The 26,267-nt window shown below is 41.4% G+C and overlaps 1 protein-coding gene across 3 annotated transcripts in view; it reads right to left on the reverse strand.

Annotated features, from left to right (window-relative positions):
• Nucleotides 1-26,267, reverse strand: part of SPATS2L (spermatogenesis associated serine rich 2 like) — a 98,248-nt gene that overhangs the window by 54,558 nt on the left and 17,423 nt on the right. For 2 of the 3 annotated variants that reach the window (XM_044431845.1, XM_044431843.1), the window contains exon 2: nt 1,970-2,031. In XM_044431845.1, the coding sequence (XP_044287780.1) occupies nt 1,970-2,008 (39 nt within the window). In that variant the 5' untranslated portion in view covers nt 2,009-2,031. Of the gene's footprint in view, nt 1-1,969; nt 2,032-14,605; nt 14,671-26,267 lie in introns of those variants that run through there. The other variant, XM_044431844.1, reaches the window with a different exon arrangement.

A 26,267-nucleotide genomic window follows, 5' to 3' on the forward strand; every position in this document is an offset into this window, starting at 1 on the left:
GCCCTGCACACCAGTGCAATAAGGAGCCCCAGGAGTTTCCCTGAAATGCAATTAAACCCTCAGGCTGCACCCCAGCTTTAGAGGTAGCTTCCTCGAGATACACCCAATTCAGAGGTCTCTGGTGAGGGATGCAGCAGACGGGCAAAGAACAAAGGGGTACCTGAGTGAAGATAAAGCAGGGATGGACAACTTGTGGCCCCTCAGGTGTTTTGGTGTACACTGACTATGCTGACTGGGGCTAATGAAAATTCTAGGCCAAAGCATCTGGAGATCCCCAAGCTGCACATCCCTGGTAAAAAGGAAGGAATTTCATGGCAAAGGTCAGCCATTTTAATTAATTTATTTATTGCTTTATTTATGTATAGCTTTTATATCCCACCCTTCACAGTGTCTAAGGGCAATTTAAAAGGAATAAATCTTTCAATTGTTCAAACCATTTAGAATTCAGGCCACTCCAGGTTTTTAATAAAATAAATAAAGATACAGCATCCAGATAATAATATATAAAATCAATCTTAAAACTACTACTAACATTTAAAATAATGGGAAAATAAAAAGGGGTTGGCTTGGCATCGAAATGAAAAAAGCGTTGGCACCAGGCGCACCTCTCTGAGGAGCCCATTCCACAGCCAGGACGACACCACACGCTGGTGCTGCCTGCAGCTTCCTCAGCAGTGTTTTAGACCTGTCACTCCAGAAAAATAAAACTTTTCATTGTCTGCCTTTTATTATTCATATTTTTCATCAAGAAAAAAATGTGGGTTTCTCCTGCAAGATATGAGCATTTCTTTCAAATTAAAGATATTTAGAAAGCAATTAAACACACCTCTTCATCTATCCCCAAAAAAAGGGGAAAAAACCTCTTTATTATGGAATAAGTACTTGAAATTGAAAGCTTGTTTTCCAAAATAAATGCCAATTTACTTTAAAAGGAATAACTCTTTCAGTTCTTCAAACCATTTAGAGTTCAGGCCACTCCAGGTTTTTAATTCATTCTGCACTGGAAAGCTATGCCACTAAACCATACATCATGTATCTGGAAGCCACTGACTCTGAATGAAACCTGTGCAGTGTGGCCTGGGAACTCAAAATTGTTCAAATGGATTATTTCAAATATAATTTATATTGCAAGCCACATACCTGGCAATAAGCCACACTGACATCAGCCTGTACTTCTGTGCAGGCATGTATGGGTTTGTGCTGTGGCACTACTGCAGTTCCTTCTTTACTTGTGGATAAAAGGCAACTATAATTCTTTTTGTCAAGGAAACCTTGTGCAAATGTCAGAAATCAGGTCAATTCTGACTTTTACTTGTCATTTGCAATATTACAGAGAAATGTCAGAAAATCCTAACCTTTAGCAGTAAAACCTAAGGCCTCCAAATGTTCCTAGACCAATAATCACATTCCAAGTCCATTAGTCCACATTCACCTCAAAAAGCACCATTTGCCATGGTTTAGGAGCAAAGTCACCATTGAGAGGGCTATGCCAGGGAACTTCTGGAACTGTGGTGGAATTCATTGCTTTCCAGCTATCTTTCTGCTCATACGAGAATTTCTTAGCGGTATTAAAATAATTCATAGTTCTCTTGATAGACATGATATGTCTAATATGTTAACAGCTTCCTGAATTACATTCTATCGACTTTGGCAGTGCTCAATTCTAATAAAAATCCCATTGTAGACTCAAGCTTATTACTCTTTGCCCTACATTTTATGGTTACAGAATTTTAGTTCTTTCCTCACAGACTTCAATATAGAAGGCAGGACTTCAGGGAAACTGAATGTTCAGATGCAAAAAAAAGGACAGGGCTCCTACAGACTTGAGATATCATATACCTGCCGTACATATGGTATGGTATAGAAGCCTTCCCCAGTATAGCACCCTCCAGATGTACTGGTTCCAGCACATCTGGAGGGTGCTAGATTGAAGAATGCTGCACTACTAAATGTTAATTAGAGATCATACCTTCTCTTTGATGTTTGTTTGTGAAGTGATTTCTGCCATCTCCAATTTGAATTGAGCAACAGCTGCAAATTGCAAGAAAGAAAGAAAAATTACTATGGTAGTTTTAATGCTTTCCTGCTATGGCTCCAATCCTGCATTGCTTGATGTAAGTACACTTTAAAAACTGCTTTACAGTGATAAAGAAATGAATTACATTTTATACACTATTTCTTTACAGTTTTCATTACATACTATTACTATTTCATTACGTTATGTTTTTGCAGTACCAACACAAATTATATTATGAAATCCACAAGAACACACCTAAACTACATAGTACGTTACATATGTAGCATGCAGTTGACACTCATTTCCCTTTTTAATTCCAGGTAAGGATGTGGCCCAAGATCCAAACTGGGATCTCTGTGTACAGGAAAAGTAGGTTTAAGCCTTCCCATCCAACTATTCTCTCCCATAATTATTTCTGCCCACTTGCACCCAGGTGCTAAAAAATTGGGGGGGGGGGATCTCAGGTAGCGATCAAAGCAGAAGGTTGCCACTATCTGATAGATCAATGTATGTATAGGGGAAATGACTGGATAAGGTGGTTTAAATCTTGGTCACCCTTCTGTGCTGGTCCTAGACCAGATCAGAGTTCTGTACACTTACCTGGAGGTACAATTATTATACTGCAGAGAAAAAAGAAAGTGAAGATCAGCTGTTTGCTGCACTTTGAATAAAGAATGCTGTTTAGCCCTTATGGAATGCACTCCCCAGAAAGGTCTGCCTGGTGCGAACCTTATACTCCTTCTGGCGCCAGGTTAAGTAGCCAACACTTTAATAATAAGGATTTTAGATGTTTTAAAGATCTGTCCACAGTCACACTTTCTTTTCTCTTTTCCTTTTCTTCATTTTATGAAATGTTTGGTTTATGTTTTTTACTGTTTTAATCATATTATTGTATTTAATATTATTATGTATGGCTGTGAAAGTTGGATCATAAGGAACGCTGAGCGCTGAAGAATTGAGGCCTTTGAATTGTGGTGCTGGAGGAGACTCCTGCGAGTCCCTTGGACTGCAAGGTGATCAAACCAGTCAGTCCTAGAGGAGATCAACCTTGACTGCTCTTTAGAAGGCCAGATGCTGAAGATTAAACTCAAATACTTTGGCCACCTAATGAGAAGGAAGGACTCCCTGGAGAAGAGCCTAATGCTGGGAACAATTGACGGCAAAAGAAGAAGGGGACGGCAGAGAATGAGGTGGCTAGATGGAGTCACTGAAGCAGTTGGTGTGAGCTTAAGTGGACTCCAGGGGATGATGGAGGACAGGAAGACCTGGAGGAATGTTGTCCATGGGGTCACGATGGGTCGGACATGACTTTGCAACTAACAACAACAACAATGTATGATTCTAAGTCATCCTGAGTCTTCTAGAAAGGACAGGGTAAAATGTTTTAAATAAATAAAAGTAAAGTTTAGATTGCAAATTAAAGGTTCAACCATCAATAGAACACCCAATAGAACTTATTTCCAAATAGACATGCACAAATTGTACTCAAAATCTGTATCCAATGTGCTATTACAAGCCAGCTTGGTTGCTTGCTTTTACAGCCTTTGATATTCCCATCCCTTGATAAGCAACCTAATCTTCAAACATTAAGAGTAATCATTCTTGGAAAAGATCCACCTGTTGATTGAGCTGCTGTGAATGAGCTGCTGTGAAAGCTAGAATTGAGCCAGGTCATTTTTTTCCCTGGTCAGTTGGCAACCCCTAGCAAGAAAATTTGTTTCAAGATTCTGTTCCCCCAACCTGAAGAGCATGTGTGTGTGTCGGGGGGGGGGGGGGTCAACAGCATAGCCATTACCAATTCACCAGCAAGTGCTTCTTTTGGGAGAAGCATTCCCTTCCCCCACCACTCAACCCATTAAATATATTCCTTAGGGAATTGAGATGATTCTTGCAGTGGTTTTCTGGGGAGGAGGAAAACAAAAGAGGCTTCTGTCTTGCCCTACACTTCCTGTGGGCAACAAAACCTAGTAAGGTATCAGGCGGGAGACAGCAGCTTTCCATGCAGTCAGAGAATGAAAGGGAAAAAAGATTTTCCATATTTCAACCTGGCAATTTCACCTGCCATTTTCTTTTTGAAATATATTACCAAATTAGAAGTTTAAGACTCCAGAAAACATGACTGCCATTAAAAGCATGGGTAGCTCATAGTCTAGTGTATTTGTTAGCATTGAGAGTAGTAATACTGAAAGAAAATATATAGTTCTTTTTTATTAATACAACATTAATCATATACTTCTAACTTGATTTCTTTTGCAAAAGTAAAGGAGGCAAAGTTCAGCAGTCCCTTAACTGTGATATACTTTCTTATAAGAGGTTCAGCAGAATTTGCCTCTATTTTTAAATAGCTAATAAGCAACAAGAAAAAAGAGCCCTTTAGCTAAAGATTCTCTTCTCCTGAGAGTAAGCCAGGAGAGGAAGGTAGACCATTCCAGTTTGCTCAAGCTCTGAATACTAAGTACACTGAACACAGGGTAGGTATAGAAAGCCGGCAAGGGAAAGCTTTTCAAGCCTTATTGTCAAGCTTCGGAGTATTGCCTCTTTCTTTCTTTTGCAGAATCTCATTCACTTTCTCAATTCTGAAATGTCACTGCATGCTCAGTCTTGTAGGACGGAAAAAAAAATAAAGGAAAAGAAATAAAGCACCTCTTATTTAAACAGGGTCTCACCTTCCAATATTGGTTTCTAAGCACATCTTTCCTGGTACAGGAAAATGTTTTCTATTTATTCCTTATATAGAAGGGCTGTACCCTTTCAAATGTTCTCATTCAAAGCTCATCCCTTGCCTGATGAAAGGAAGCAGGGTTTAGTAGAATAGCCATACATTGGGAAAGGCTATAGAGAGCCTTCCCATTTGATCCAGTATTTCTGCCATATAAAAAGTGCCATGACCTTCTCCTTTCTCATGCAACAAGCACAATGAAACATTCAAAAAGCAGCATACTTTCTAACAGGATGGGTTGAAAACAAAACAAAGCAAAGAACCAACACTGGTACACAGCTGTGATGGGAATGATCAAGCCAAAGGAGTATACAATGGCAAGAAAATGTATATATTTTGCTTTTCTCATGGGTTGGGGAACTCCTTGAGTTGAGGAATTTTGAGAAGCAGCAGGAACATACATGGCACAAATCTGCTATCCATTCCCTCCACCCATGTTTCACCCTTTAAGATAGGAGTGGACTATCTTTGGCTCTCCAGGTGTTTTAGCCGATAACCCTCAACAGTCCTAACCAGCACAGGCAAAGATGTGCAGGCCAGCACATCTGGAGAGCCACAAGCTACCATCCCTTTATATTTTTTTATTTCCAATATAATAGAAAAAGAAGGGGGAAGAGCCAAAAAAGGAACATGGTATAAAACCCTATCTAACTGCAGTAATAATCCATAACAATATTATTTAAAAGAAAAAGAAAATTATTTGATTTTCTTTGTATTTCCAATATATGTAGCATGAATGATCCTATGGATCCCAGTTGTCGTCGAAGCACTGTGACCTTGGAAATCAGAATTGGACCTCTAAGTCCTACCTTCCTCTCTGAGCCAGCATAAGAAGTGAGTTGGCTGCTCTCCAGAGTTGGAGAAGCAACCTCAGAGAGGGTGAAAATGGAGTGTTTGGAGGCAGGGAAGGGAGGAGGTTGCAGCAGCTGAGATTAAAGAAATACGGAGGCTGCTTCAGCTTCTTTCCCCCCTGCTCTGAGATGTTCCCGCTTCACAGGCAAAAAAGTACATCCAGTGAAAATACTGAGCAGGATGAGGAAGAGACAAAGTTCACCTCTGCCACTCCCACCACTCTACACTGGATGTCCATAAACCTCCGAACTGAATAGCTTAGAGAAATCCCAGCAGGATCTTGCCCAAAGGGTGCTTTCCTTTACATGCTTCCCTCAGCAATTATAGGCGGCCTATAAATACATGTAAATGTAAATAAGTGTAGGTTATACACTCAATGGTAGTAGCAACAGTAAGCTTGTCAGACCACTGAATGATAGCTGGTGGGTAGTTAACCTTTCAGATGTGACGTACAAGTCACTCTGCAACTTGGCCTCCAGAAGTCCACTTTTGCTGTCTACCAGGTAATCCCACATCACAGGAATGTAAAGCTTATCAACCTTTGCATTCATCACAGAGTTTTCAAGAATTAAGTGAGTGTGGGCAGTGTCTTCCAACCAGGAAGAAGCCACTTCTGTGCATGCCCGTCATAGGCCTCGGTGGGATATTGTCCGCACTCCTTGGCAGCACGAAGCAAAGCTACCCAGCATCTTTTTACAAGCCTCTGTGCTATCCATTATACACGAATTCTCAATCTAGAGGAATAGTACACATGGAAGGTTAGGCAACTTTTCATTGATTAGGCAGTGCAGTGCATTCTAATTTCCTCCTCCATCCTTCTCTACCATGCTCAACATCCCTTTATTACACTCCCAAAGACATTTATTAACAAGTATTTATTTATAGATGATATTTCAATGCTGCCCAATAAGCAATAAGTTCATAACCATTTAAAACCATGAAAGGCACTGTAAAACTGTAAATGTTTAAAGCCACAGTATAAAATAGAAGTAGGCTTAGCTACAGTCTTGCTTTAAGAATGGTGCCAGAATGAGAGAAAGGGCCGTGTGAGAGCACACCAGCTGCAGGCTGCATGAATGAATGCTGCTTGCTATTTTTGCCTTTCTCACTTTTGAAGCCATGATCCATCCTATCAATTGCTATCATGTGCTCATGACTGATGCTGTCCATTTTGGAATGATTGTACAATGTTAGACGGCTGGTATTACTGAAATGAATTATGAGGCTTGTTATGTTTTCCAGTGAAATAAGAGCATCACCTGTAATGATGCATTCATATGCTGTCAACTCCTTTGGGCACATAAATGTAAACAAGTAACATATAAGAGAGTTTTGACTATTGGGTGGTACACAAAGGTAATAACATTAAAATAATGAATTTATTATTGTGGTTATGGTTATTAATCTTCATCATCTGCCCAAACCCTAACAAATATTTTCTATGGGATCTAAGCAATTCAGAGACAAATCCACAGATGATGGAACAGGAAAGACGGGCTGCCTACCTGTAACTATCGTTCCTTGAGTGGTCATCTGTGCATTCACACACACGGGCGCTATGCACACACGTGGAAGTCATTCGGGAAGATTCCAGAGCTGAATCTGGAAGGCCCAGCTGGTGCGAAGGGGCTCCTGCCAAATAATAGTTAATCAGCTTTGGAATCTTCCTGAATGAGCTCTACACGTGTGCGCAGAGCTCATGTGTGTGATGCCCAGAGACCATGAAGAAATGTGAGGGTGCTTGCGGGTTTGCACTTACTGTCTTAGGCATTGTACTGAAAGCAGACACAAAAGCTTTTTTATGGATTTGGCTTGCCTTACAAATAGCACTTCCTCTGCATACCACTGCTTCCGGCCTCTAAAATCATTCTTTTAAAAGCCTGTAAATGTGTAAATAACGCAAATGTTGGCAAACATGAATTTAAGGGCCTCTCTACAGCAGGAGTTTCATTCACTGTTTTTCCCCCCCTGTTTTTACTGCAGGAGGAAAAGTGTACCCTTAACATCCCCCCACCCCCCGGGTTTGTATTTCTCTGCTTTCTATAAATTCTATTAACCAACTGCATGGTATAGCTGCACTATAGCAGAATTATGACCTCATGAGGCTTATTTGCTGCAGTTTAAAAAAGAAAAGCAGTCCTTTCTTGCTCTAAAAAAATATGCAAAACAGCTCTGGAGGAGATGATGTTGTGAAAAGGCCCCATAAACTTTTGTAAGTGAGGGTTCACGAGAGCACAATAAATGCCTCATGTAGGGAAGCCCTAAGATGTTACAACTCTCAGTTCTGAAAGTACTGAAACTGCAGAGACTACTCTGCACTTCTTATTGCTGGAGTTCAAAGGTAAAACCAGAAAGAAAGAAAACTTGAAGGATTTGCTTTTGTTATATTGAATTGATAGGCCTTTTGAGTGATAGTCTGTTAAATCTAGTGTCTTGCTTCCGCAGTATAAACAACCTGAAAGACCAATGTTCATATTTACATCTGTAAAACCCAGGTTCTTAGGTCTTGCTTCAGAATACTGCACTCACCATTTTCATTTGATCAGGAGGCAGACCCATGAATATTATTTATTATTGCTTTTCATTTCTATCCCCACTTTTTTCCTCTTGTGAGGAGGCCAAGGAGTCTTGGCTTCATTTTATCCTCGCAGCAGCAACCCTGCCTGGCCCAGTCACCCAGTGAGTTTTATGGCCAGTAAGGGCTAAGACTATAACCACACACCACAATGGCTCCCCCCACACACGATATCCAAAACTCTTGAGCAACTGCTATGCTAACTCTTCCAGTTTTAGAATCTTCCACTCCCTTATAGTGATGATATAATTTCTTTGCAATTATATTCATAAGTGCTGCTTGTATAAAACACAAATTATCAGTTTAAAAACCAATGGGTTGCCATGCACAAACTAGAAGGGGAGGCAGGGCTGAAGAGTTAAGACAGGTGGCAGAAGAGAACCAGGCAATCTCATGTCCCATGGGGAACTGGGTTCAGCATTCAGGGCTGTGTGGGGGCAGACTAAACATCATCAGTCCAGCTGGGATGCAAAAGATCAAAGAGGAAACAGGTAGGAAAGGGGGGAGGTGAATTTTACAAGCGATGAATGAAAATGAAACTCAAGGAGAGATGGTGGGTGAGTAGGGAGCCAACAAGTAGAAAGTGGTAGGGATAAAAAGCTAATAAACACTGAAAAAATAACACAAGTTGAGGAGAGAAGCACTTCCTGACCTAAGCATGGAGGTGGTCAAAAAGAAAGTGAAGGGATGGGTGGGAACCCCCATCATGGATGCAGGGAACAGGGAGGGGAGGGTCTCACACCCAAACTAACACTTAGCTTTGGAGTCTTCCGACAACAGACTCCATGCAGGCGCAGAGCCCATGCGTGTGGCGTGTGATGCACAGAAGAACTGGCAGAGCAAATCGCCTACCACCGGAGAATTGTGCTTGGCTCTGTGGAGTCACCACCTTGTCCTCTCTATGCTTGCTTCCTGACGATAGCATTTGAATTTGTAAGAATTTGATGACCTCTTGATTTCTTCCAGCCACCCAGCATCTTCCAGTATCTCTTGAAGCTCATTTGGATGCTTAATGCTTTTGCAAGTTGGGTGGGGATGACAGAGCTAGCTGATCAGAACGAGTGGCACATCCATCACTGCATGCAACCAGCAAAGGGTGCTCCTTCCTGCCACCCCCCATGATAGGAGGGCACTTCTGTGAAAAACCACCAACATGGATGACTTTAAAGGAGGACCAGATAATTCATGGAGTAGAACTCTATTAAGGGCTACTACACATAGTGCCTGTATCTTGCCACCAATGCCAGTTGCTGGAAACATGAGGAGGGTGCGGCTGCATTGATCTGACCCAGCAAAGCTTTTTTTACGTTAACTGGGGCATCTCCTCCTGTTCCACTTCCTATTTTGGTGCTGCAGTTGCTGGGAAAGCTAATATTTGTCAGAATAATAAGAATAAAGGAAGAGTTATACTGGAATAGACCAAAGGCTTTACTGAAAGGCCAGCAGGCTGGATGGGGCAGGCGGGGGGTGGGGGAGATTTCAGTCTGCAAACGCTTGATGCTTTTGATTAATTATATCCCACTGTGACTGAGCTTTAGTTGTAAGTTAATGTTTCTTTTGCAGTTTTTTAGTTGGTCTGAATGACTCGGATTTACCATGATAAATATCCACTAAAGGAATGTTGTATAAGTCCAAATACTTTAAATCAAATCAATGAATAAAAAGTAATTTTCATGAGCTTTTGGCTCAAGCTGGAAATCCTGTTATACACCCAAGCTCAGGAATTTTCCATCAAAAGGGGAGACTATTTGATGGAACTGTCAATAAAAACAACAAAAACGTATCAACAGTACATCTAAATTGTCCATACCTTGTGTAACTGGGTCAGAATTTGTCTCCAAGGGTACATAAATCACACCTGTGTTACAGTCACCATGCTGGCTGTGGAATGCTGGGAGTTCTAGGATTTTTCCCCTAAATATGCATAAGATTGAGCCCTTCACCAGTTTATGGATCTGTTTGAATCCTATTTACCTGTCACAGAAGCAACCCACATGGGAAAGGTCGGGGCCTTTAACTGGGCTCCCATCACTGTACAGATAGTGGCAGCTTCCATGTGTTCCAGCGCAGCATCTGCTACAGGGACCTTTTTCAACTTATGGAGTCTACCAGGATACTGAGCCGCGGATGACTGAGGATGGGGTGATGAGCAGCTGTGCAAAGGAAGCCCTTCCTAGGAGTCCCAACTAGCAGCTCAATGAAGTTGTACGCAGTACGTAAAAGAAGCGGCATCTGCGAGGCAGGAATTTATAGGGCAGCATTCTATCCTATTCTTCTTAAATCAGAGCTTGAAATAACAAACACCTTTGAATAAAAGCCAGTGACACTCACCTGGAGGAGAAACTGGGCTTGTTGCTGCCTCACCCAGCACCTCTCTCTGTTTTATTTAAATGATTTTGGCTACTTTTGAGACAGAAACACCCCCCCTTTTTTTTTAAAGAATTAGGCTGGGTGGTGCTGATACTGGATCTGTTATTAAGAACAACCACCTACTATCTCATTTTTTCTTCCCATTAGATCCTTCTTCTCTATGGCCTGGGGGAGTCAAAAAATCTGCCATCTTATCTCGGTTGTCTTGCCAGGTATCTGAGACATTCAAAAGAATTCACACTGGCACTGACTTTGACTTCATAACTGTTTGCCAAGAACCCAGCTGCAATTTAATTTGTCTTGGCTGTTCCTGCAAGTTTTTTTAACAGTTGATTGCTGTTTCTGAATATAGCGCCAGGATGCTTGGACAGGACTTGCCCCTGTGCCTTTTTTGTTGCAGTCACTCTGCAAGAAGAGTGTGATGTGAAGTTGTTAACAAATTACAGTATGTCCCGTAGCCACATGTATTCATCATAAAGCCTAACTCTCAGCGGGCAAGAAGGAAGCTTAGGGGACTCCGAGCAGCCGCACAGCACCCAGGGCTGTCCTCCAGCACCTTGCCACTGCTTCCTGCTCTGCCTGGCTGAGATAAATGTTGCAGTGCGGCAGCGGCAGGGCTAGCGTCTCACATACACAGAGCCACGCGAGCAGCGGTGGCTGCTAGCTACCTCTCCATCTGCTCAGGTACCCAAGTGTGCGAAGGCGCCATCTCTGGTGAGTTGGGATAAGGTAATCAGACAAGCCACCCACCCTGGCAAAGCCGGGGGTGCCAGTTTCAGAAATTTTACCCATGTCCCTCCAATGTTTGAGCAGGGCTGTGCTGAGTAATTAGTCCAGCCATGCTGCTGACTGCAACTGTGACTAGCCCAGCCCTGGGTATCTGTGCATACAGTTTGGCCGCCAGCCAGTTACCCCAGGCAATTTTATCTCAGCCAGGCTTAGCTTCAAGATTCATGCCTGGGTGGCAGAAAAGGACTTTAGAAAGCAAACTGGAGAAGTGAGGAGGGCAAACTGTGAAATGGCTGAGAGTTAGCATCTGCCTACCACTTCTGACATGAGCTCCAAAATTGTGTAGCTCCCCTGTATGATGACCTGTGCAGGGAGAGAGACAAGGGAAGTGCGTCCCTATTGGTCCTCCTGGACCTCTCAGCGGCTTTCGATACCATTGACCATGGTATCCTTCTGGATAGGCGAGTGGGATTGGGAGTTGGAGGCATCGCGTGGCAGTGGTTCTGCTCCTATCTCAACGGCCGATTTCAGAAGGTGGTGCTGGGGGACTATGGCTCTGCGCCATGGCAGTTATGCCATGGAGTCCCGCAGGGATCCATTTTGTCCCCCATGCTATTTAACATCTACATGAAACCGCTGGGAGTGGTCATTAGGAGGTGTGGGCTGCAGAATCATCAGTACACTGATGATACCCAGTTCTACCTCTCGTTTTTAACCAATCCAGGTGAGGCAGTGACTGTACTGAACCGGTGCCTGGCCGAGGTAATGGGCTGGATGAGGGCCAATAAACTGAAGCTCAATCCAGACAAGACAGAGGTCTTGTTGGCAGGTGGGTCAAGCTTCGGGGAAGGGGATCTTGACCTTGTCCTGAATGGGGTTGCACTCCCTCTTAAGGACAAGGTCAGCAGCTTGGGAGTGCTCCTTGATCCAGAGCTTTCGCTGGAAGCTCAATTAACAGCAGTGGCGAGGAGCACTTTCTTTCAACTTTGGCTGGTTCATCAGTGGCGTCCCTACCTAGAGAACGACTGCCTAGCAACAGTTACACACGCATTGGTAACTTCCCGACTAGACTTCTGTAATGCGCTCTACGTGGGGCTGCCCTTGAAGACGGTCTGGGTACTTCAGATGGTACAAAACAGAGCTGCCAGGTTGCTGACGGGGCGTTGTGCTCACATGACTCCAGTCCTCCGTCAGCTTCACTGGCTCCCCATTGAAGTCCAGGCCCAATTCAAGGTGTTGGTTATCACCTATAAAGCCCTTAACAGCTTGGGATCTGGTTACCTTAAGGAGTGCTTACGTCCATAAGTGCCCTCCCGCCCCTTGAGATTGGCGGCAGAGGCCCTTCTCCAGGAGCCCTCCATGAAGGACATTAGGAGGGTGAGTACCCGGAGGAGGGCTTTCTCTGTGGTGGCGCCCAACCTATGGAATGCACTCCCCAGAGAGGTCCGCCTGGCGCCGTCGTTATTTGCTTTTTGGCGCCAGGCCAAGACCTTTTTATTTGAATGTCATTTTAATTGTTGATTTCATTTATTGGTTTTTAACAATTTTGGCCAGGATGCCTCTGACTTTATACAAGTGTATTAATGATATTTATTTATTTATGTTTGTAAGCCGCCCCGAGGCTTTGGTGAATGGGGTGGCATATAAGTCTGCTAAATAAATAAATAATAAATAAATATATTCCCTATGTAAATATTAGCCATTTCACAGTTCTCTACTTCAAATCAATGTTTGAGAGATGTCACCAAACGCTATCTGTTGGCTTGGAATACAAACACCAGCAAGGCAAGTTGCTCACCCCAGAGGGTCCTGTGAGAGTAAAACTGAGTGGAGGAGACGTAGGGATATAAACACAGTGTAACCATAATGATAAATTTAAAGGAAAATATCATTCATATCCTTTATGCAGTCATTTTTTCCACATACATTTCCAACTACATACATTTCCCCCTAAATATCCCAGATGACTGTTTGAAAAGCAGGTCTTTTCCAGATCTCTCAAGCGTGAGCAAATATTAAACCATTTTCAAATGAAATTCAAGTAATTCATCAGATAACAGAATACCACCAGTCTACTGTGTTACCTGAAAAAAAGAAGTTTGGACCTATATAAAAAGAACTCATAGCAGGTTTATTATACGCAGCCAGCATGTGTATTGCTCAATACTGGAAAGTACCAGAACAAGCTGGGATGTAACACTTCTTAGAAAAATAGCTTACTTCACAAGAGGACAATGCAACCCCCAAAATGATAACTTCATATAAAAACATGGTTTATTAAGTTTTGGAATGAGAAGTTCCAAGATAAAGAACAATCTTATGTTTTCTTACCAGTATTATGAATCCTGTTTAGTAAAAGAGGAAGAAGGGGGGGGGAGAGAAAACTGATTAAAAAGAGCTATATTTACAGTTGTCTCTCCCTCTGAGCGAGTTAGTGCATATTTTTCAGTAACAGCTTGAAATGGATTTTTTTTAAAGTAAGTATTAGAAAGCAAGCATTACAACTCTAATTTTTTCCTCCAACTTGCAAGCCAGAGAACAACTCATCTCACTCATGCGCCAAAGTGGACATAGGACCCAAATCTTTTGAGCTGTGCCCCAATTGCTATCGCCTGTCATACGACAAGCCTGCCCCTTTCCTTCAAACTCAGAAGTCTTGAATTTACTAGATCTTAGATTCCCTCCCAAGGCAGCAGCCTTTTAAACTAGGGGAGCTACTGCCCCTTTTCCTTCCATGGTCTGATCGTTTAGAGTCCAAAACTGCCTATCACAGGGGCTACTCCATAGTAATTTTGTAACTTCGCAGTCGGAGAGCATGGTTCTTATAGCCCGCAATACAGTCCATTTCCACACTTTCCTGTGCCAGTGTGCAATTAATCAGTAAATGTTTAAGGTGCCATACGCTCTTTGTTGACTCCAGGCACTCCATCCTCCCTATCTGGATTTGAGCCTGAAATACCAAGGAAAAGTGTGGGTGCATACAGAGTAACTTTTAAGCAAGCACAGTTTGGGATACTGTAAAGCTCTGTCCTGAAGAAGGCAAGATGTTAATTAGCTTGCTTTCTATGCAATTTAAATTATAATAATTATTCTTAGTTATGTATATGATTTACAAGCATATGTAAATCAGCATATGCAAATTTGTGAAAAAAATATCCTCTGGTACTGAACCCCAGATTGTTTAGGTATACAGCATGGTCCCTTGTTCTTTCTGCTGTTCAGAAGTAGGTAAGAATAAAAGAGGGCAGTCTCTCTCTCTCTCCACACGAGCACCCCACATCTGGGAACTGGTAGCAAGCCTAGCATGAGAACAGCTGGGAAATGCTCCTGTTGCAGGACTCACCTCAGTATAAACCCCAAGTGGGAAGCAATAGACCTTCTTACCACTCTTGCAGCAGAGAAGCAAGACAGGCAGGCAGGCAGGCAGGGAGGGAGGGAGGGAGGGAGGGAGGGAGGAAAGGGGCTGACGTGTGCAGGAGAGTGATTGCATTACATCATCAGGGTGTGAGAAGTCCAATTTGGCTTGTAATTGGATTCAATGTTAAACAGGCCATAACCATTTTTGGACAACTGTTTTGTCTGCCAAGCCAAATTACAAATCACACTGGGAGCAGTGTGGTAACTGTTCATCAATAGCCAAGGTGGTGTACAAAAATCATTACATTTTTATTTAGAATATGAAAGAAAAATATTATAAGAAAACAATACTGACACATCTCTGGCATCCTCTTTAAAAAGCACTTGCTTTTTAAAGAGAATGAGAAGGAAAGGTATAGCACACTTTCGCTATGCTATGCTATGCAGAATCAGGAGCAGGTTCCTCCTTGGCACATTCAACAACCACAGACCTTGCAAAGTGTTCTTTATTGACAAAAAAGTATAAAACACCCATAATCTCTCAAGATGCACAGAGCAGTTTGCTGAACCCAATCTAGTATTCCCCTCCAGAAACTCTCCTTATGAGCATGCCTGGGCCCCATCCCTTCAGGAGGGGCCTTCTGATAATGGGTACACCTCCTCTCTGCATGCTGATCCTCCAGTTGGGCCATCCTACTCTGCTGACAATACATAAATGGGGTGAAGAGCCAGGGGGGTAGGGTCCTCATCTGTGAAATTCCCCTGCCCCCAGTCCCCTTCTGCCAACTGCACATCTTGGTTATTCTGAGACTGCTTGCCCACCTGAGGAGTCTGGCTTAGTGTCTCCACTTCTCAAGAGATAAGTGTCTCCGCTTCTCTCATCTCAGTGTCTTGGGTGGGCTCACAACCGCACCCCTCCCCCCGTTCTCCTTCTCTCTGAAGCCCAGCCAGCAGCCCTCGGGAACAAGCAACCAAAGCAGCCATCTTTCTCATTCCCAACACAGAGGAATATCAAGAAATAATATTATGACCACCCAGTCAAGGCAGTTTTAAGTTAAGTGCAACTCACTGACCACTTACAACTCTGATGTAAGCTTGCACAGCATGGTATGTTTGTGTAAGTCCAAGTCAGAGTCTTAGTTGTTTTCTTCAGAAGAAAAAGGGCCCATACTTGGAAGTAAGAAAAGCAAACAGAGACTAACCAGATGGTCACAAACCAGGTTGATAAAAAGAAAGGATAAAATGTAAAGTTAAGTATGAACAAGGATTTTTATGAAAGAAGCTCTTGAACAGGAAACATGCATAACCTGAAGGATTTTTGTCCCAGAAAATCAGATCATCGTTTATTTTCTCACCAGTGGAACACTGAAAATGGTATCAAGGAGCATACTATTTCCTGTGTTCAGCTTTTAAGATCTACATATTCAAGGGCACATTTCATTTTTGGTGGTTCCCTTGACTCACCTGAGACATGTAAGTGCTGAGAGGATGCCCCGATTTTATAGCCCTCAGCAGTTGCTTGCCTGCTCAAGTATAGGCCTCAAGTAGAGAGGGGCACATGGGTGTCCATGCCTCCATGCCCAGCTGCTGGTCAGACCTTTATGCATTGAGTGGAAGATCTGACAAAGTCTCTGTAAACACATTCCAGAACTTCTGCAATTGGAAACCCTGATAAGACATTGTTCATAATCACAGGAACTCTGTAAGTGTGTATAATGGTCATAGCCTAAAATAGAGAACTTGGCTTTGGATAGCTCATTTCAGAGTCAGGTTTATTTATTTTTCAGCCCGTATCAGTGATCACTGATTTTACCATTACCATTTACAACCTGGATTTTCAGTTTTTAAATGGTTAAATAATAAGAGGCTTTGTCCACAATACATCCCTCTTTTAATCACTCACATGCAAATAGATTTGGAACTTTGCCATGTAACAGCTTTGTTTAAGCTTGTCAAAGAACGTTTGCAATGAAAAACATCACCACAAAGCACCACAGGTGATCTCCCTTTATGGCATTTTTATGGCATAATTATAATTTGTCAGGCCTATTTAACTATTGAAGGAAAGGAACATGTTGGCACACAAATCAGGGAAGCAAAAGCTGGAAGTGGTGTATTTAACAAGATTAAATCGGTAGATTGGGCAAAAGTTCTATGGATCAGAGAATTTTAAGATTATACAATATATCTGCAAATGGGCTGCTACAAGACAAGAAAGTACATGGTAGAACTGAGAAATAAACTGTCATATTCAGAGCTTCAGCTCATTTCTGAGTTATACGTGGTGAACATGACAGAGTCTTGGATTTTAAAAATCCTCCTTAAATTTGGAAGTTCTTTTCTGATACAGAATTTAATTCAATGGTTGCCTTATTTATTTATTTATTTATTTATTTAAAACATTTCTATGCTGCCCCCATTGCAACAAAGCCTCGGGGTGGATCACAACATACATAAAAATACAATCAATAATTTAAGAACTGGTACCTTACATTTGAACCAGCTTTCTGGGCAGTAACTAATACTGCCTGTGCACTAGTAAAAAGGGAAACTAATGCAACAGGAAGCCAGCACAACCAGAAACCAGCCCTAAGCAGTGCTTTCTGGAGCTCTGATGACTTGTCCTATTCTGGAAGTGCTCATTTGAAGTTGTTTCTCAGATTCCGCTATACAGGAATAACTTCCAGTTGTACGAGCCACTCCCAGTAGCATTGGCACTGGTGGTCCACCAGCCTTGGATACTCCCCACTGGGCCCACATCTGACACACAAGCCACAAGTGATCACGACGAGGCTTCCCTGTGTTCGGTACTTCTAATGGGAACTGATCCTTCAATCAGAGTGTAAGGCTACATATACTACCTCAATTACAGCACCATTGGAAATGCCCAACACAGCATGGGACATGCCATGTTCCGTTAAGGCCTACCTGTTAGCCAACTGTTGAGAAACAAGCATATCTGAAAGGTATGTTGCAGGTGTGATTTTGCAACAGAGGGACAGCAAGAAATCAAGGAACGGAGTAAAAAGGAAGAGGCCCCTATCCATTTGAGATTTTGGATGGATAGCTCCCATGATTGCTCGAAGGATAACTTAGGAATTTAGCAGGTTAGAAATTTAATAATTAAATAAATAACTTTAATGACTTTCGTAAGTGGCAATCAAAAGCTGTCCTGTGATTTTCAGTCGCCATGTTTCAAAGGATATCGCCTATTGTTTTCTACGGCATTTATTTTAAACAGCACAAGATTATTATACCATTGCAGATATATATGCCTGCTCTCTATATATGCATTTTCTTTTCTCCAACTTTTGTTCCAGGGGTCCAAAACTATATGAAATCGAACACTGATTAGCAACACAACATGTTTTTGTGTTAAAAAAGCATATTCCTTAAAGTAATATAAATATCCACAGCAATATATTTTTGGCATTTAGACGCTAAATATAGTAAGACTTTGTAAATGTATTACTTGATTTAAGTTATTTTCTCTTCCACTGAGCAGATGAGAGGCTTGTACGTCCCCTAAAGCACAGGAAAATCTCCTAATGCATATGCAGCTCATTTCTCCACTGCAAGCCTGTAGGTAAAATGGAAACTGCCTGATAGTGATAATAAAAGTAAGCGCAGCCACTTTCCACTGCACCTAAAGGCGACACATACAGCCGCAGAATAGATAAACGATGCCAACAAAGCATGGAGATAAAACAAGATGTGAGAACTGCTCGGACCAGCTGTACTGCAGCAGAAACAGGCAACTCAATTATCTTCTGTGAGCATTTTTATATGAGTATTTTACTGGGTGTGAGACAGCTGCTTAAACGGTAAATTACCAAGACAATTATATTTTGTATTGATATGAAGTAGGAAAAAATAGTGCAATAAGCCCCATCCAGAAAACTGCAAGCACATTACAGAAGTGAGAGCAGAAGTGATGGAAGAGATCAAAATGGCCACCCTTTCAGCAGGAGTAGCAAGAGTGGGCCAAAGTGAGTTGGGCAGATGACAGTCAAAAAGGAAGGCAAGAAAAGGGGTGAAAGGGAAGCAGCTGAGTGGGGGGAAGTTGTGATCAAGGGTCAAGGTGGGATGGTGGCAGGCAGAAAGGACAGGGCCTTTTCCTTCCATGAGCTGCCTTGTAAGCACACATTGGGGCAATTTTTGCCCTCCACTTCTCCATCCTACATTATTCAGGAGAGGCAGTTGACTAATACGGGTAGGGCACAGGAAATCTTCCTCCTATAAACTTGATGTATTTCATTCATTCAGTTACTAGATGGAATCTAAACCACTGCAGGCTATTATTTTAGACATATATTCATTAATTCACATAAAGTATTCAAAGTACTTTCAAAGTTATCCATTGCTCAACATGAAAAAGGAATGCAACTTTTTTTCCGAAATGGTTTTAATACAGTATTAACAGTAGGTCACTGTTAAATTACATAAATACCCTCTCTTAATCAGAGCTTAATTAGAGCTGGTTTGGTATGGTGGTTAGTTTTGCCTGGGGACTTGGGAGATCCCAGGTTTTAGTCTCCATTCAGCTATGAACCTTGCTGCATAACTTTGGGCTAGTCAGACACTCAGCCTAACCTGTCTCTCAGGGTTGTTGTTCTATGGTTAAAATTGAGCTATGTATGCTGCCTTGGGTTCCTTGAAAGAAGAAAAAGGGCTGGATATAAATGCAATGATTGTGATATAATCAAACAATGAAAATGAAAATAAATGTGTTTATTTATTTCCAGCCATTTTTCCTTCCAAGGAACTCAAGGCAGCTTACCTAATTCTCCTCCTCCTCTCAATCTGATCTTCACAACAATAACCCTGTGAGGTAGGTTGGGCTGAGAATCTGTGACAGGCTCAAAGTCACACAGTTAGCTACATGGCTGAGTTTAGTTATGAGTGATGAGTGTAACTGGTATTTATAAATATCTGTAACTGAAGCAAAGTGAGTTGATTGATCAAGATTTGGTAAATAGTATTGGAGCTTTATCATTACAACAGAATTGTCCTTCTCCTTGAGGAATATATAATTTATTATACAGTAGTCTTCAAATACAGCATAGTGTGTACTGTGTAGTATTATAATATTGCAATTTTGACAAACTCTTAACAGCCTTTAAAAAGGAAAGGGAAGAGGACAAGATATGCCCTATTTCTCCTCTTGGGAAATCACAGACCATTAATGCCTTTTAAACCATTTCAGAAACAGTAAAGCTGTAGTAAAGTTGAGAAGGGGGACCTTTTAAGTGGAAAGCCAAGTTATAAATATTGTAATTAAATGGATAAGGTGATTTATGTGTGGGAATGTGAACAGAGAGAGCTCAGTCACAATCTCAGTATAAATGCAACAGCAGAAAACATCTATTAGCAATGCAAAGCTAGCATATGTACTTTCAAATATGTCATTTTACAAAATGACATGTATCAGAAGGGTTATTTTAAGACTGTTTATACTGCACAGAGGGCAGCACTGCAAAATTATAGTGATTGCATTTTGAAGTATTATTATATGGTCATGGCTGTGCTTTTCCACATAAGGCTCCTTGCATTAGAGCCCCAATTTGATCTCTATGGCTCATCTCAAAAAAGAAAGAAAAATCCTTTCAACCTGGTAAATCAGAAGAATTTAAAGTGGACATTTAAGAATTTCAATTGAAACAGTATGTCAGACAGCACATTTTAAACCATCCAAAATACTCAGGGCTTTAAGTACCATTGAAAGAAATGAATACTTGAATGCACTTTAAGAAACTGGATTTTTTGGCACCTAAATCACTGAGTTCTTCTGAGTGTTTAAGTGTTTTTCCAGTAAACTTCTTTAGGACATTTCGCTTCATGGATTCTGCAAGTATTTGGGGCTGGCCTGTTATACATTCCCTTATTTCTCATTCCAAGCGCTAAGTCATTAAAGCCTTCATAAGATTACAGACCAAGTCTGCCTCCAAATAAAAGCTGTGCTGTGAGATTCTTTATCTACATTTCCTTTGTCCTGTGGTAGCAAGAAAGAAGCTATCACCACTTCTGAAATGCTATTTCATAGTTCCTCTTTTCCTAGGTATCACAGAATAGTACCAAGTCCAACCAGTAAAGAAATAGACTTTTCCATTCTCAAGCTTTTCTAAAACAGAAGTGAATACATAGACTGGAAACTTTTTCAACATGTTAGAACTGACATCAAAACATGTATTTAATTTTCATAATCAAATCAGTAACACCTCTAATTTGAATGGCATTCTAATTGCATATCTGCATAAAAATAATTTGAAGTGGAATGCCTCTTCAGAAAAAAGGACTTATACATGATGGATCTCTTAGTCTGAGGCACGATTCCTTTTCAATACCACCTGTGACGATTGATATGTGTAGAATAAATACATGTTACTGGAATGATTCCATGAAGATGACTATAGGACTAACCACTCACAAATCAGAAATGAATTCCTATGTCCATTGTGAAAGAGCACCTGCATTGTTCTTTCCTATTTACATCTCCTAAAACTCCATGTTTCCGTGGAGAAAGCCTTCTTTTCTTGTCCCCTCAGGAATCAGAGAAGTAGGGATGCAGAAAAAGGCTATTTTCAGTCAATGTCACTTTCTCAGGCATCCATCCACAAATCCATTTCATCAGATTTCTGCATTACTCTGATGGGTTGTGATTGTTTTTTAAATATCACCTCCTCTGATAGAAAGGTTAAGGTCAGGTTTAGTGTGACATCATAGCCTGCCTGCAATACCTAAGTGGGTGAGACACCTGCAGGGAATTAGAGGGTATGATATGTATTGCCTGAGGTCATTCTCCTTCTTCCTAGCTGAGGTTTTTTTTCACCCCTCCATCTCCCTCATGTCCTGTTTTCGCTTTCTTAGATTTCTTCCTTTGCCTTCTTGTTTTACAGAGTCAGCCACACTTTCTTGCAACTGCCTCATGTCTTCCTAAGGACCAGTGAGTCCTGGTGGGTTATCAGAGACCTAGTTCATTCATAACACTTACCCATGGCTTATTTAGCCCATGAACAACCCTGGGTTTGTTGCCCTACCCAAGCTTTGCCTGGCAAACATTCAAACAAACCAAAGTTTGTCTTCCCAGTGGCAGACTATACCATCTACTTTATCATCAGAGAGGATTATTCACTGCCTCATAAACCATTACTACATTTTGGCAGAGTCTGGAGAATAATATCAACCTAAACCCGCAACCTGTTCAGGAAGTGCCTTTAACCACGGACATCAGCCAGTTGCCTTTCCTCCCTATACTCAGGAACATTCTCCTGAAAGCAACAAAGGCCACCAAAATTCAGCAAAGCTCTTTCCTTCCCTTTGCTTTTAGTTTATTGTATGAAATCTGGTCTGATGTGCAAGAGATTAGTTTCATGCTCCACAATGTTTAAGCACCAACACACTTTTTTATAAGTTTTTTTTTTAAAAAAAACTGTCTGTATTGCTATCACAACTGTGTTTACAAATTCTTCTAAATGTTCTCCCATACGATTGTATGACAAATCATGCAATTAATGTTACCAAATTAAAATCTATTGCTTTGAAAAAGAACACTAATAGTCTAGGATAGGGTGGCCCAACACACTAGTTGCAGGCCACATGCTGCCACCGAAGCCTTGCTCAGCTCTCCCGCCACTCAGAACACCCCCCCGCCCCCACCCACCTCCCAAGTCCAGATCCCAGCAGCAAGCTCTCCCAAGGATACTACCCTGTCCTGAGCAGGTTGGGCTGGTTGCCTTGTGAGAGCTCACCCAGCACGCTCTGCACTGCTCCAGCTGAGGAACACAAATGCTGAATGCCTTTGTGCTCATCAGCGGGAGCAGGTGGGGCCTGCTGGGGAGAGTTTGTCAGCTCCAGAACAAGATGCTCAGCACCAATTCCAAGAAGGAAGGGTGGGCGGGCGGGCGAGGGGGGGTCACATGGGCTTCTGAGCAGGAGAAACAGGGAAGAAAGGTATGTGCTTGGGCTTTGGTTGGAGAAAGAGCTGCCCAGCCCACAAAGCATTCTTTTTTATTCAATCGGTGCTAAAATCATCCTAAAATTAATTCTCCTTCATTTAATGGTTAGTTAAATATATTAATTCTGTTTATTAAATTAAATAAATATATTACAAGCACTTTAATTTACAATATGGTATTGCAATTCATTGTGCAACCCTGGGTTCCATGTCAAAGTCCTCATGTGGCCCTTGGAGGTGCAAATGTTGGACCGCCCTGGTCTAGGAACAATCGGATACAACTCTGTGATACAATGTGTGTAGCTGCAGGGCTATTCATCAGATTCCTCCCAAATGTGCTTGATTAAAGCTCATTACTGTCATTTGGTTAACTGCAAACCATTAAGATAGCCTTGTAGAAAAATGCATTAGGAAATATGACTCAATGTGACCTAATGCCACCTCCACAAGTTAAATAAAAAATAAAGGCTTACTGAAGTTAGCATAAAAAAGGAAACGAAGACTGTAAGACCCTTTCAGTGTGTGCCATCCCCCACTTTTTAGTATGAATAATGTATACGACTGCAACATAAAACCAGCTTTTATTGTGCTATGATTTCCACAGCTAAGAAAGCTGGAAAATAACAACAGAACACTCTCAAAGACCTGAGCAATATTTTAGGAAACTGTCTGTTATTTAATGAAAATGAGGAAAACTTGCATAAAATAGTAAAAGCTGGATAAAAATAATGAAAATTCACTGTATATGGACAATGCTATTTTCACTTGGTAAATTTCGAAAAAATATGAAATAATGTCAAAGAATGGCATTTTATGTACATATATTTTAATATGAAACATTTGTGCTCTTCTTTTGTGAAAATCTTATGCAAATTAACAAAATGCTTCCAAAAGAGCACAGTAGCAGTAAACTTATCTTTTTAGGTGCACATTTTATGGTATCATTCCTTTGCTACTGTCAAAGTACTAATTCAGAGCTACTATTGGCACAGGAACAAATCCTCTGTTTGCTTCTAAAACAATCAGTTTAAAAAAACCCACACAAACTGATATACAATTGTTCTGGTATCCCACAGTCTATAATCAATAATATCAGTGAATTAATACTAGTCATGCAAAACTATAGAACACTACAGAGTTAATTGGATGTCATAAATCTAATCTATTTGTTTATATATGACATTTGTATGCCGACCCATAACACAGAATTTTCTGGATGGCTTACAATAAATCAGTAAAAAAAGCAATTTAAATATAAAATAAGGTGGAAAGCCAGTCAATCAAAAACAGTATAGAGAACATCAGAAAATAAAGCTTTCAGCAAACCCTGCATTAAAAAAGCCAGAGTTTAAAACAGAAATAAAAACAAGAGATATTTAATGGGGAGCCACTGTTGCACAAGGAACAAATTCCGATCTCAGAAAAGTCTTGGGGTCCACATTCCATCTACAGACACAGATTCAGTCCGAGTAGGCAGGGCCAAAATGAGATGCTTATGAGTTTGACATCTACTCAAAAGTAAGCAAGACTCTCTAATTGAGAGGTCCTTTCAAATATTATCCAGTTATTAACCTTCTGCATGTTTACTAAGAAGCAAGACACACCAAGGAAGTAAACAAGAGCAAGGCATCTAGCTGCTTCCTGTCCAGGGCCTGCTTCCCTGCCCCTGCGGGAAAAGCTCCCCTAGTAAGGGGAGAGCAGGCCTGTGGAGGAAACTGGTGGCCAGATGCAAAGAATTCCCCAGTGCCTACTGTAAACTGAAAAAAAGGGGAAAAAATGAGGGGAAGAATGAAGATCCAATTACCTGACCAGAAAATCACTTTATTTTTTAAAATAGGCCCATATGTAGAGACAGATGAGGATAAGCAAATGCGTTAGCATAAACAAAGAAGGGTATCTTTATTATTTTTCAAGGAAAGTCTCATTAGGAAATAAAACCAACTTTGTGGTGAATTAGAAACATAAACCACAATGTCATCCTTACAGGCACTGTACTGCAGGCATCAGAATATATTATCTCATTTGTGCTTAGCAAGCGAGAACAATTAGCCATTTAACATGTACTATGATTCATGGCAGCAGGCGCACCTCTGATTGCCTTTCAAATGTGATCAGAACTGCTCAGAATAGTCACTCCATTCCTTAAACGTTCCATTGACCTCCCAAGTGAGCTGGACTGTGCAAATTTAGGCTTGTACTCCATTATATTTTTCAATTAAGTCTATTCTGCTTTTATTGAAAATTGGCAGTCACAGTCAAAAGTTACAAGCTGATCATTTCTCCTGTTCTATCTTGATGTCCTAAAAGGCATTTTTAATAAGTAGAATCATAGAATATTGGAGTTGGAAGGGGCCAAATAGGCCACTGGGTTCAGTCCCATTCTTGTAGGTCGCCAATTTTTACCATCCCACTCAAGTAAGTTGACTGCACATTCAAACATATACTGACAGTATACTTCAATGTCAGACTATGAATTTTACAGTATTATTATATTTAACCTCAAACCTGAGTTATCAATGCCATTCTAAGCATGAAAAAGACAAGATGTGCCAAAAGCCCTAAATATTGGCTACTACCAGATGGAGCTTCTTTTGATTATTTCACATAGTCAGAAAAGGAACAATGCTCTCCTTTGCTGGTCCCTCCTAATCCAAACTGTAGCTTGGGGGCTAGCTGGACTGGCATGAGTGCAAACACCAGGAACATGGCTGGCCCTGAACCTGCAGGCCCTAGCTTGACTGGGTTTCCCAGAGCTTCAGACTCATCCCCAAGTAGCCTGAGTGTCCCCTTGTGCTAACAAAAGTTCCCTAAAAGGAAGGAAGCCAAATGCCTACTTCATGCTGATTCACATGCCTCCTTTGTCTGCTACTTGTTAGAGTCACATGCAGACTACACTTTTCAGAGCTTTCCACAGCACTGTTCTATTCCTGCGATTTTCTTGTCACATTCAAAAAGGTTGTGGAATTCCAGCCTCTGTCATGGTATGGAAAGGTAAGAGTTACAAAGAAAAACAACAAAAACACCTTCCTAGATGAAAAGGTAACACGAAGCATTCCCTTATATGTAATGGGGAATGTCATCATCATCGTCAACCATTCAGTCGTATCCGACCTTTGGCCACTCTATGGGTCATTGCTCTCCATGCCTGTCTCATATTGCTTCCTTCAAGACCACCATGTCCATCCCAGTGTCTTTCTTTATGGTATGCAGCCAACGGGTACTAGGATGGCCCCCTCTCCTTTTTCCGCTGATCACTCCCAGCATGATTGACTTTTCAAGTGCGTCAGCTCACATGACATGGCCAAAGTATGACAGTCTTTGTTTGGTGATCTTGGCCTCAAGTGATATTTTTAGTGAGGCTCGGTTTAGGACTTCTTTGTTTGTGATTTTTACAGACCACGGGATGTGCAACTGTCATCTCCAGCATCACAATGCAAAAGCATACACCCTTCTTCTATCTGCCTTTTTCAGAGTGCAAGTTTCACAGCCATATGTGGCAAAAGGAAAAATTATTGCGTTGACTAATCTGCATTCGGTAGAGAGGCTGATGTCTTTACTCTTCATGCTGGACATTGCATTTCTTCCAAGTGCTGTGCGCCTTCTGATCTCAGGACTGTGATCACCACATTGGTCAAATTTAGATCCCAGGAAATTGAATTCCTTTACTGTTTCGATAGTCTCACTGTCAATCTGC

The sequence above is a fragment of the Varanus komodoensis genome, unplaced genomic scaffold (genome assembly GCF_004798865.1).
Source record: "Varanus komodoensis strain SLA01 unplaced genomic scaffold, ASM479886v1 scaffold23, whole genome shotgun sequence".
Taxonomy (NCBI): Eukaryota; Metazoa; Chordata; class Lepidosauria; order Squamata; family Varanidae; genus Varanus; species Varanus komodoensis.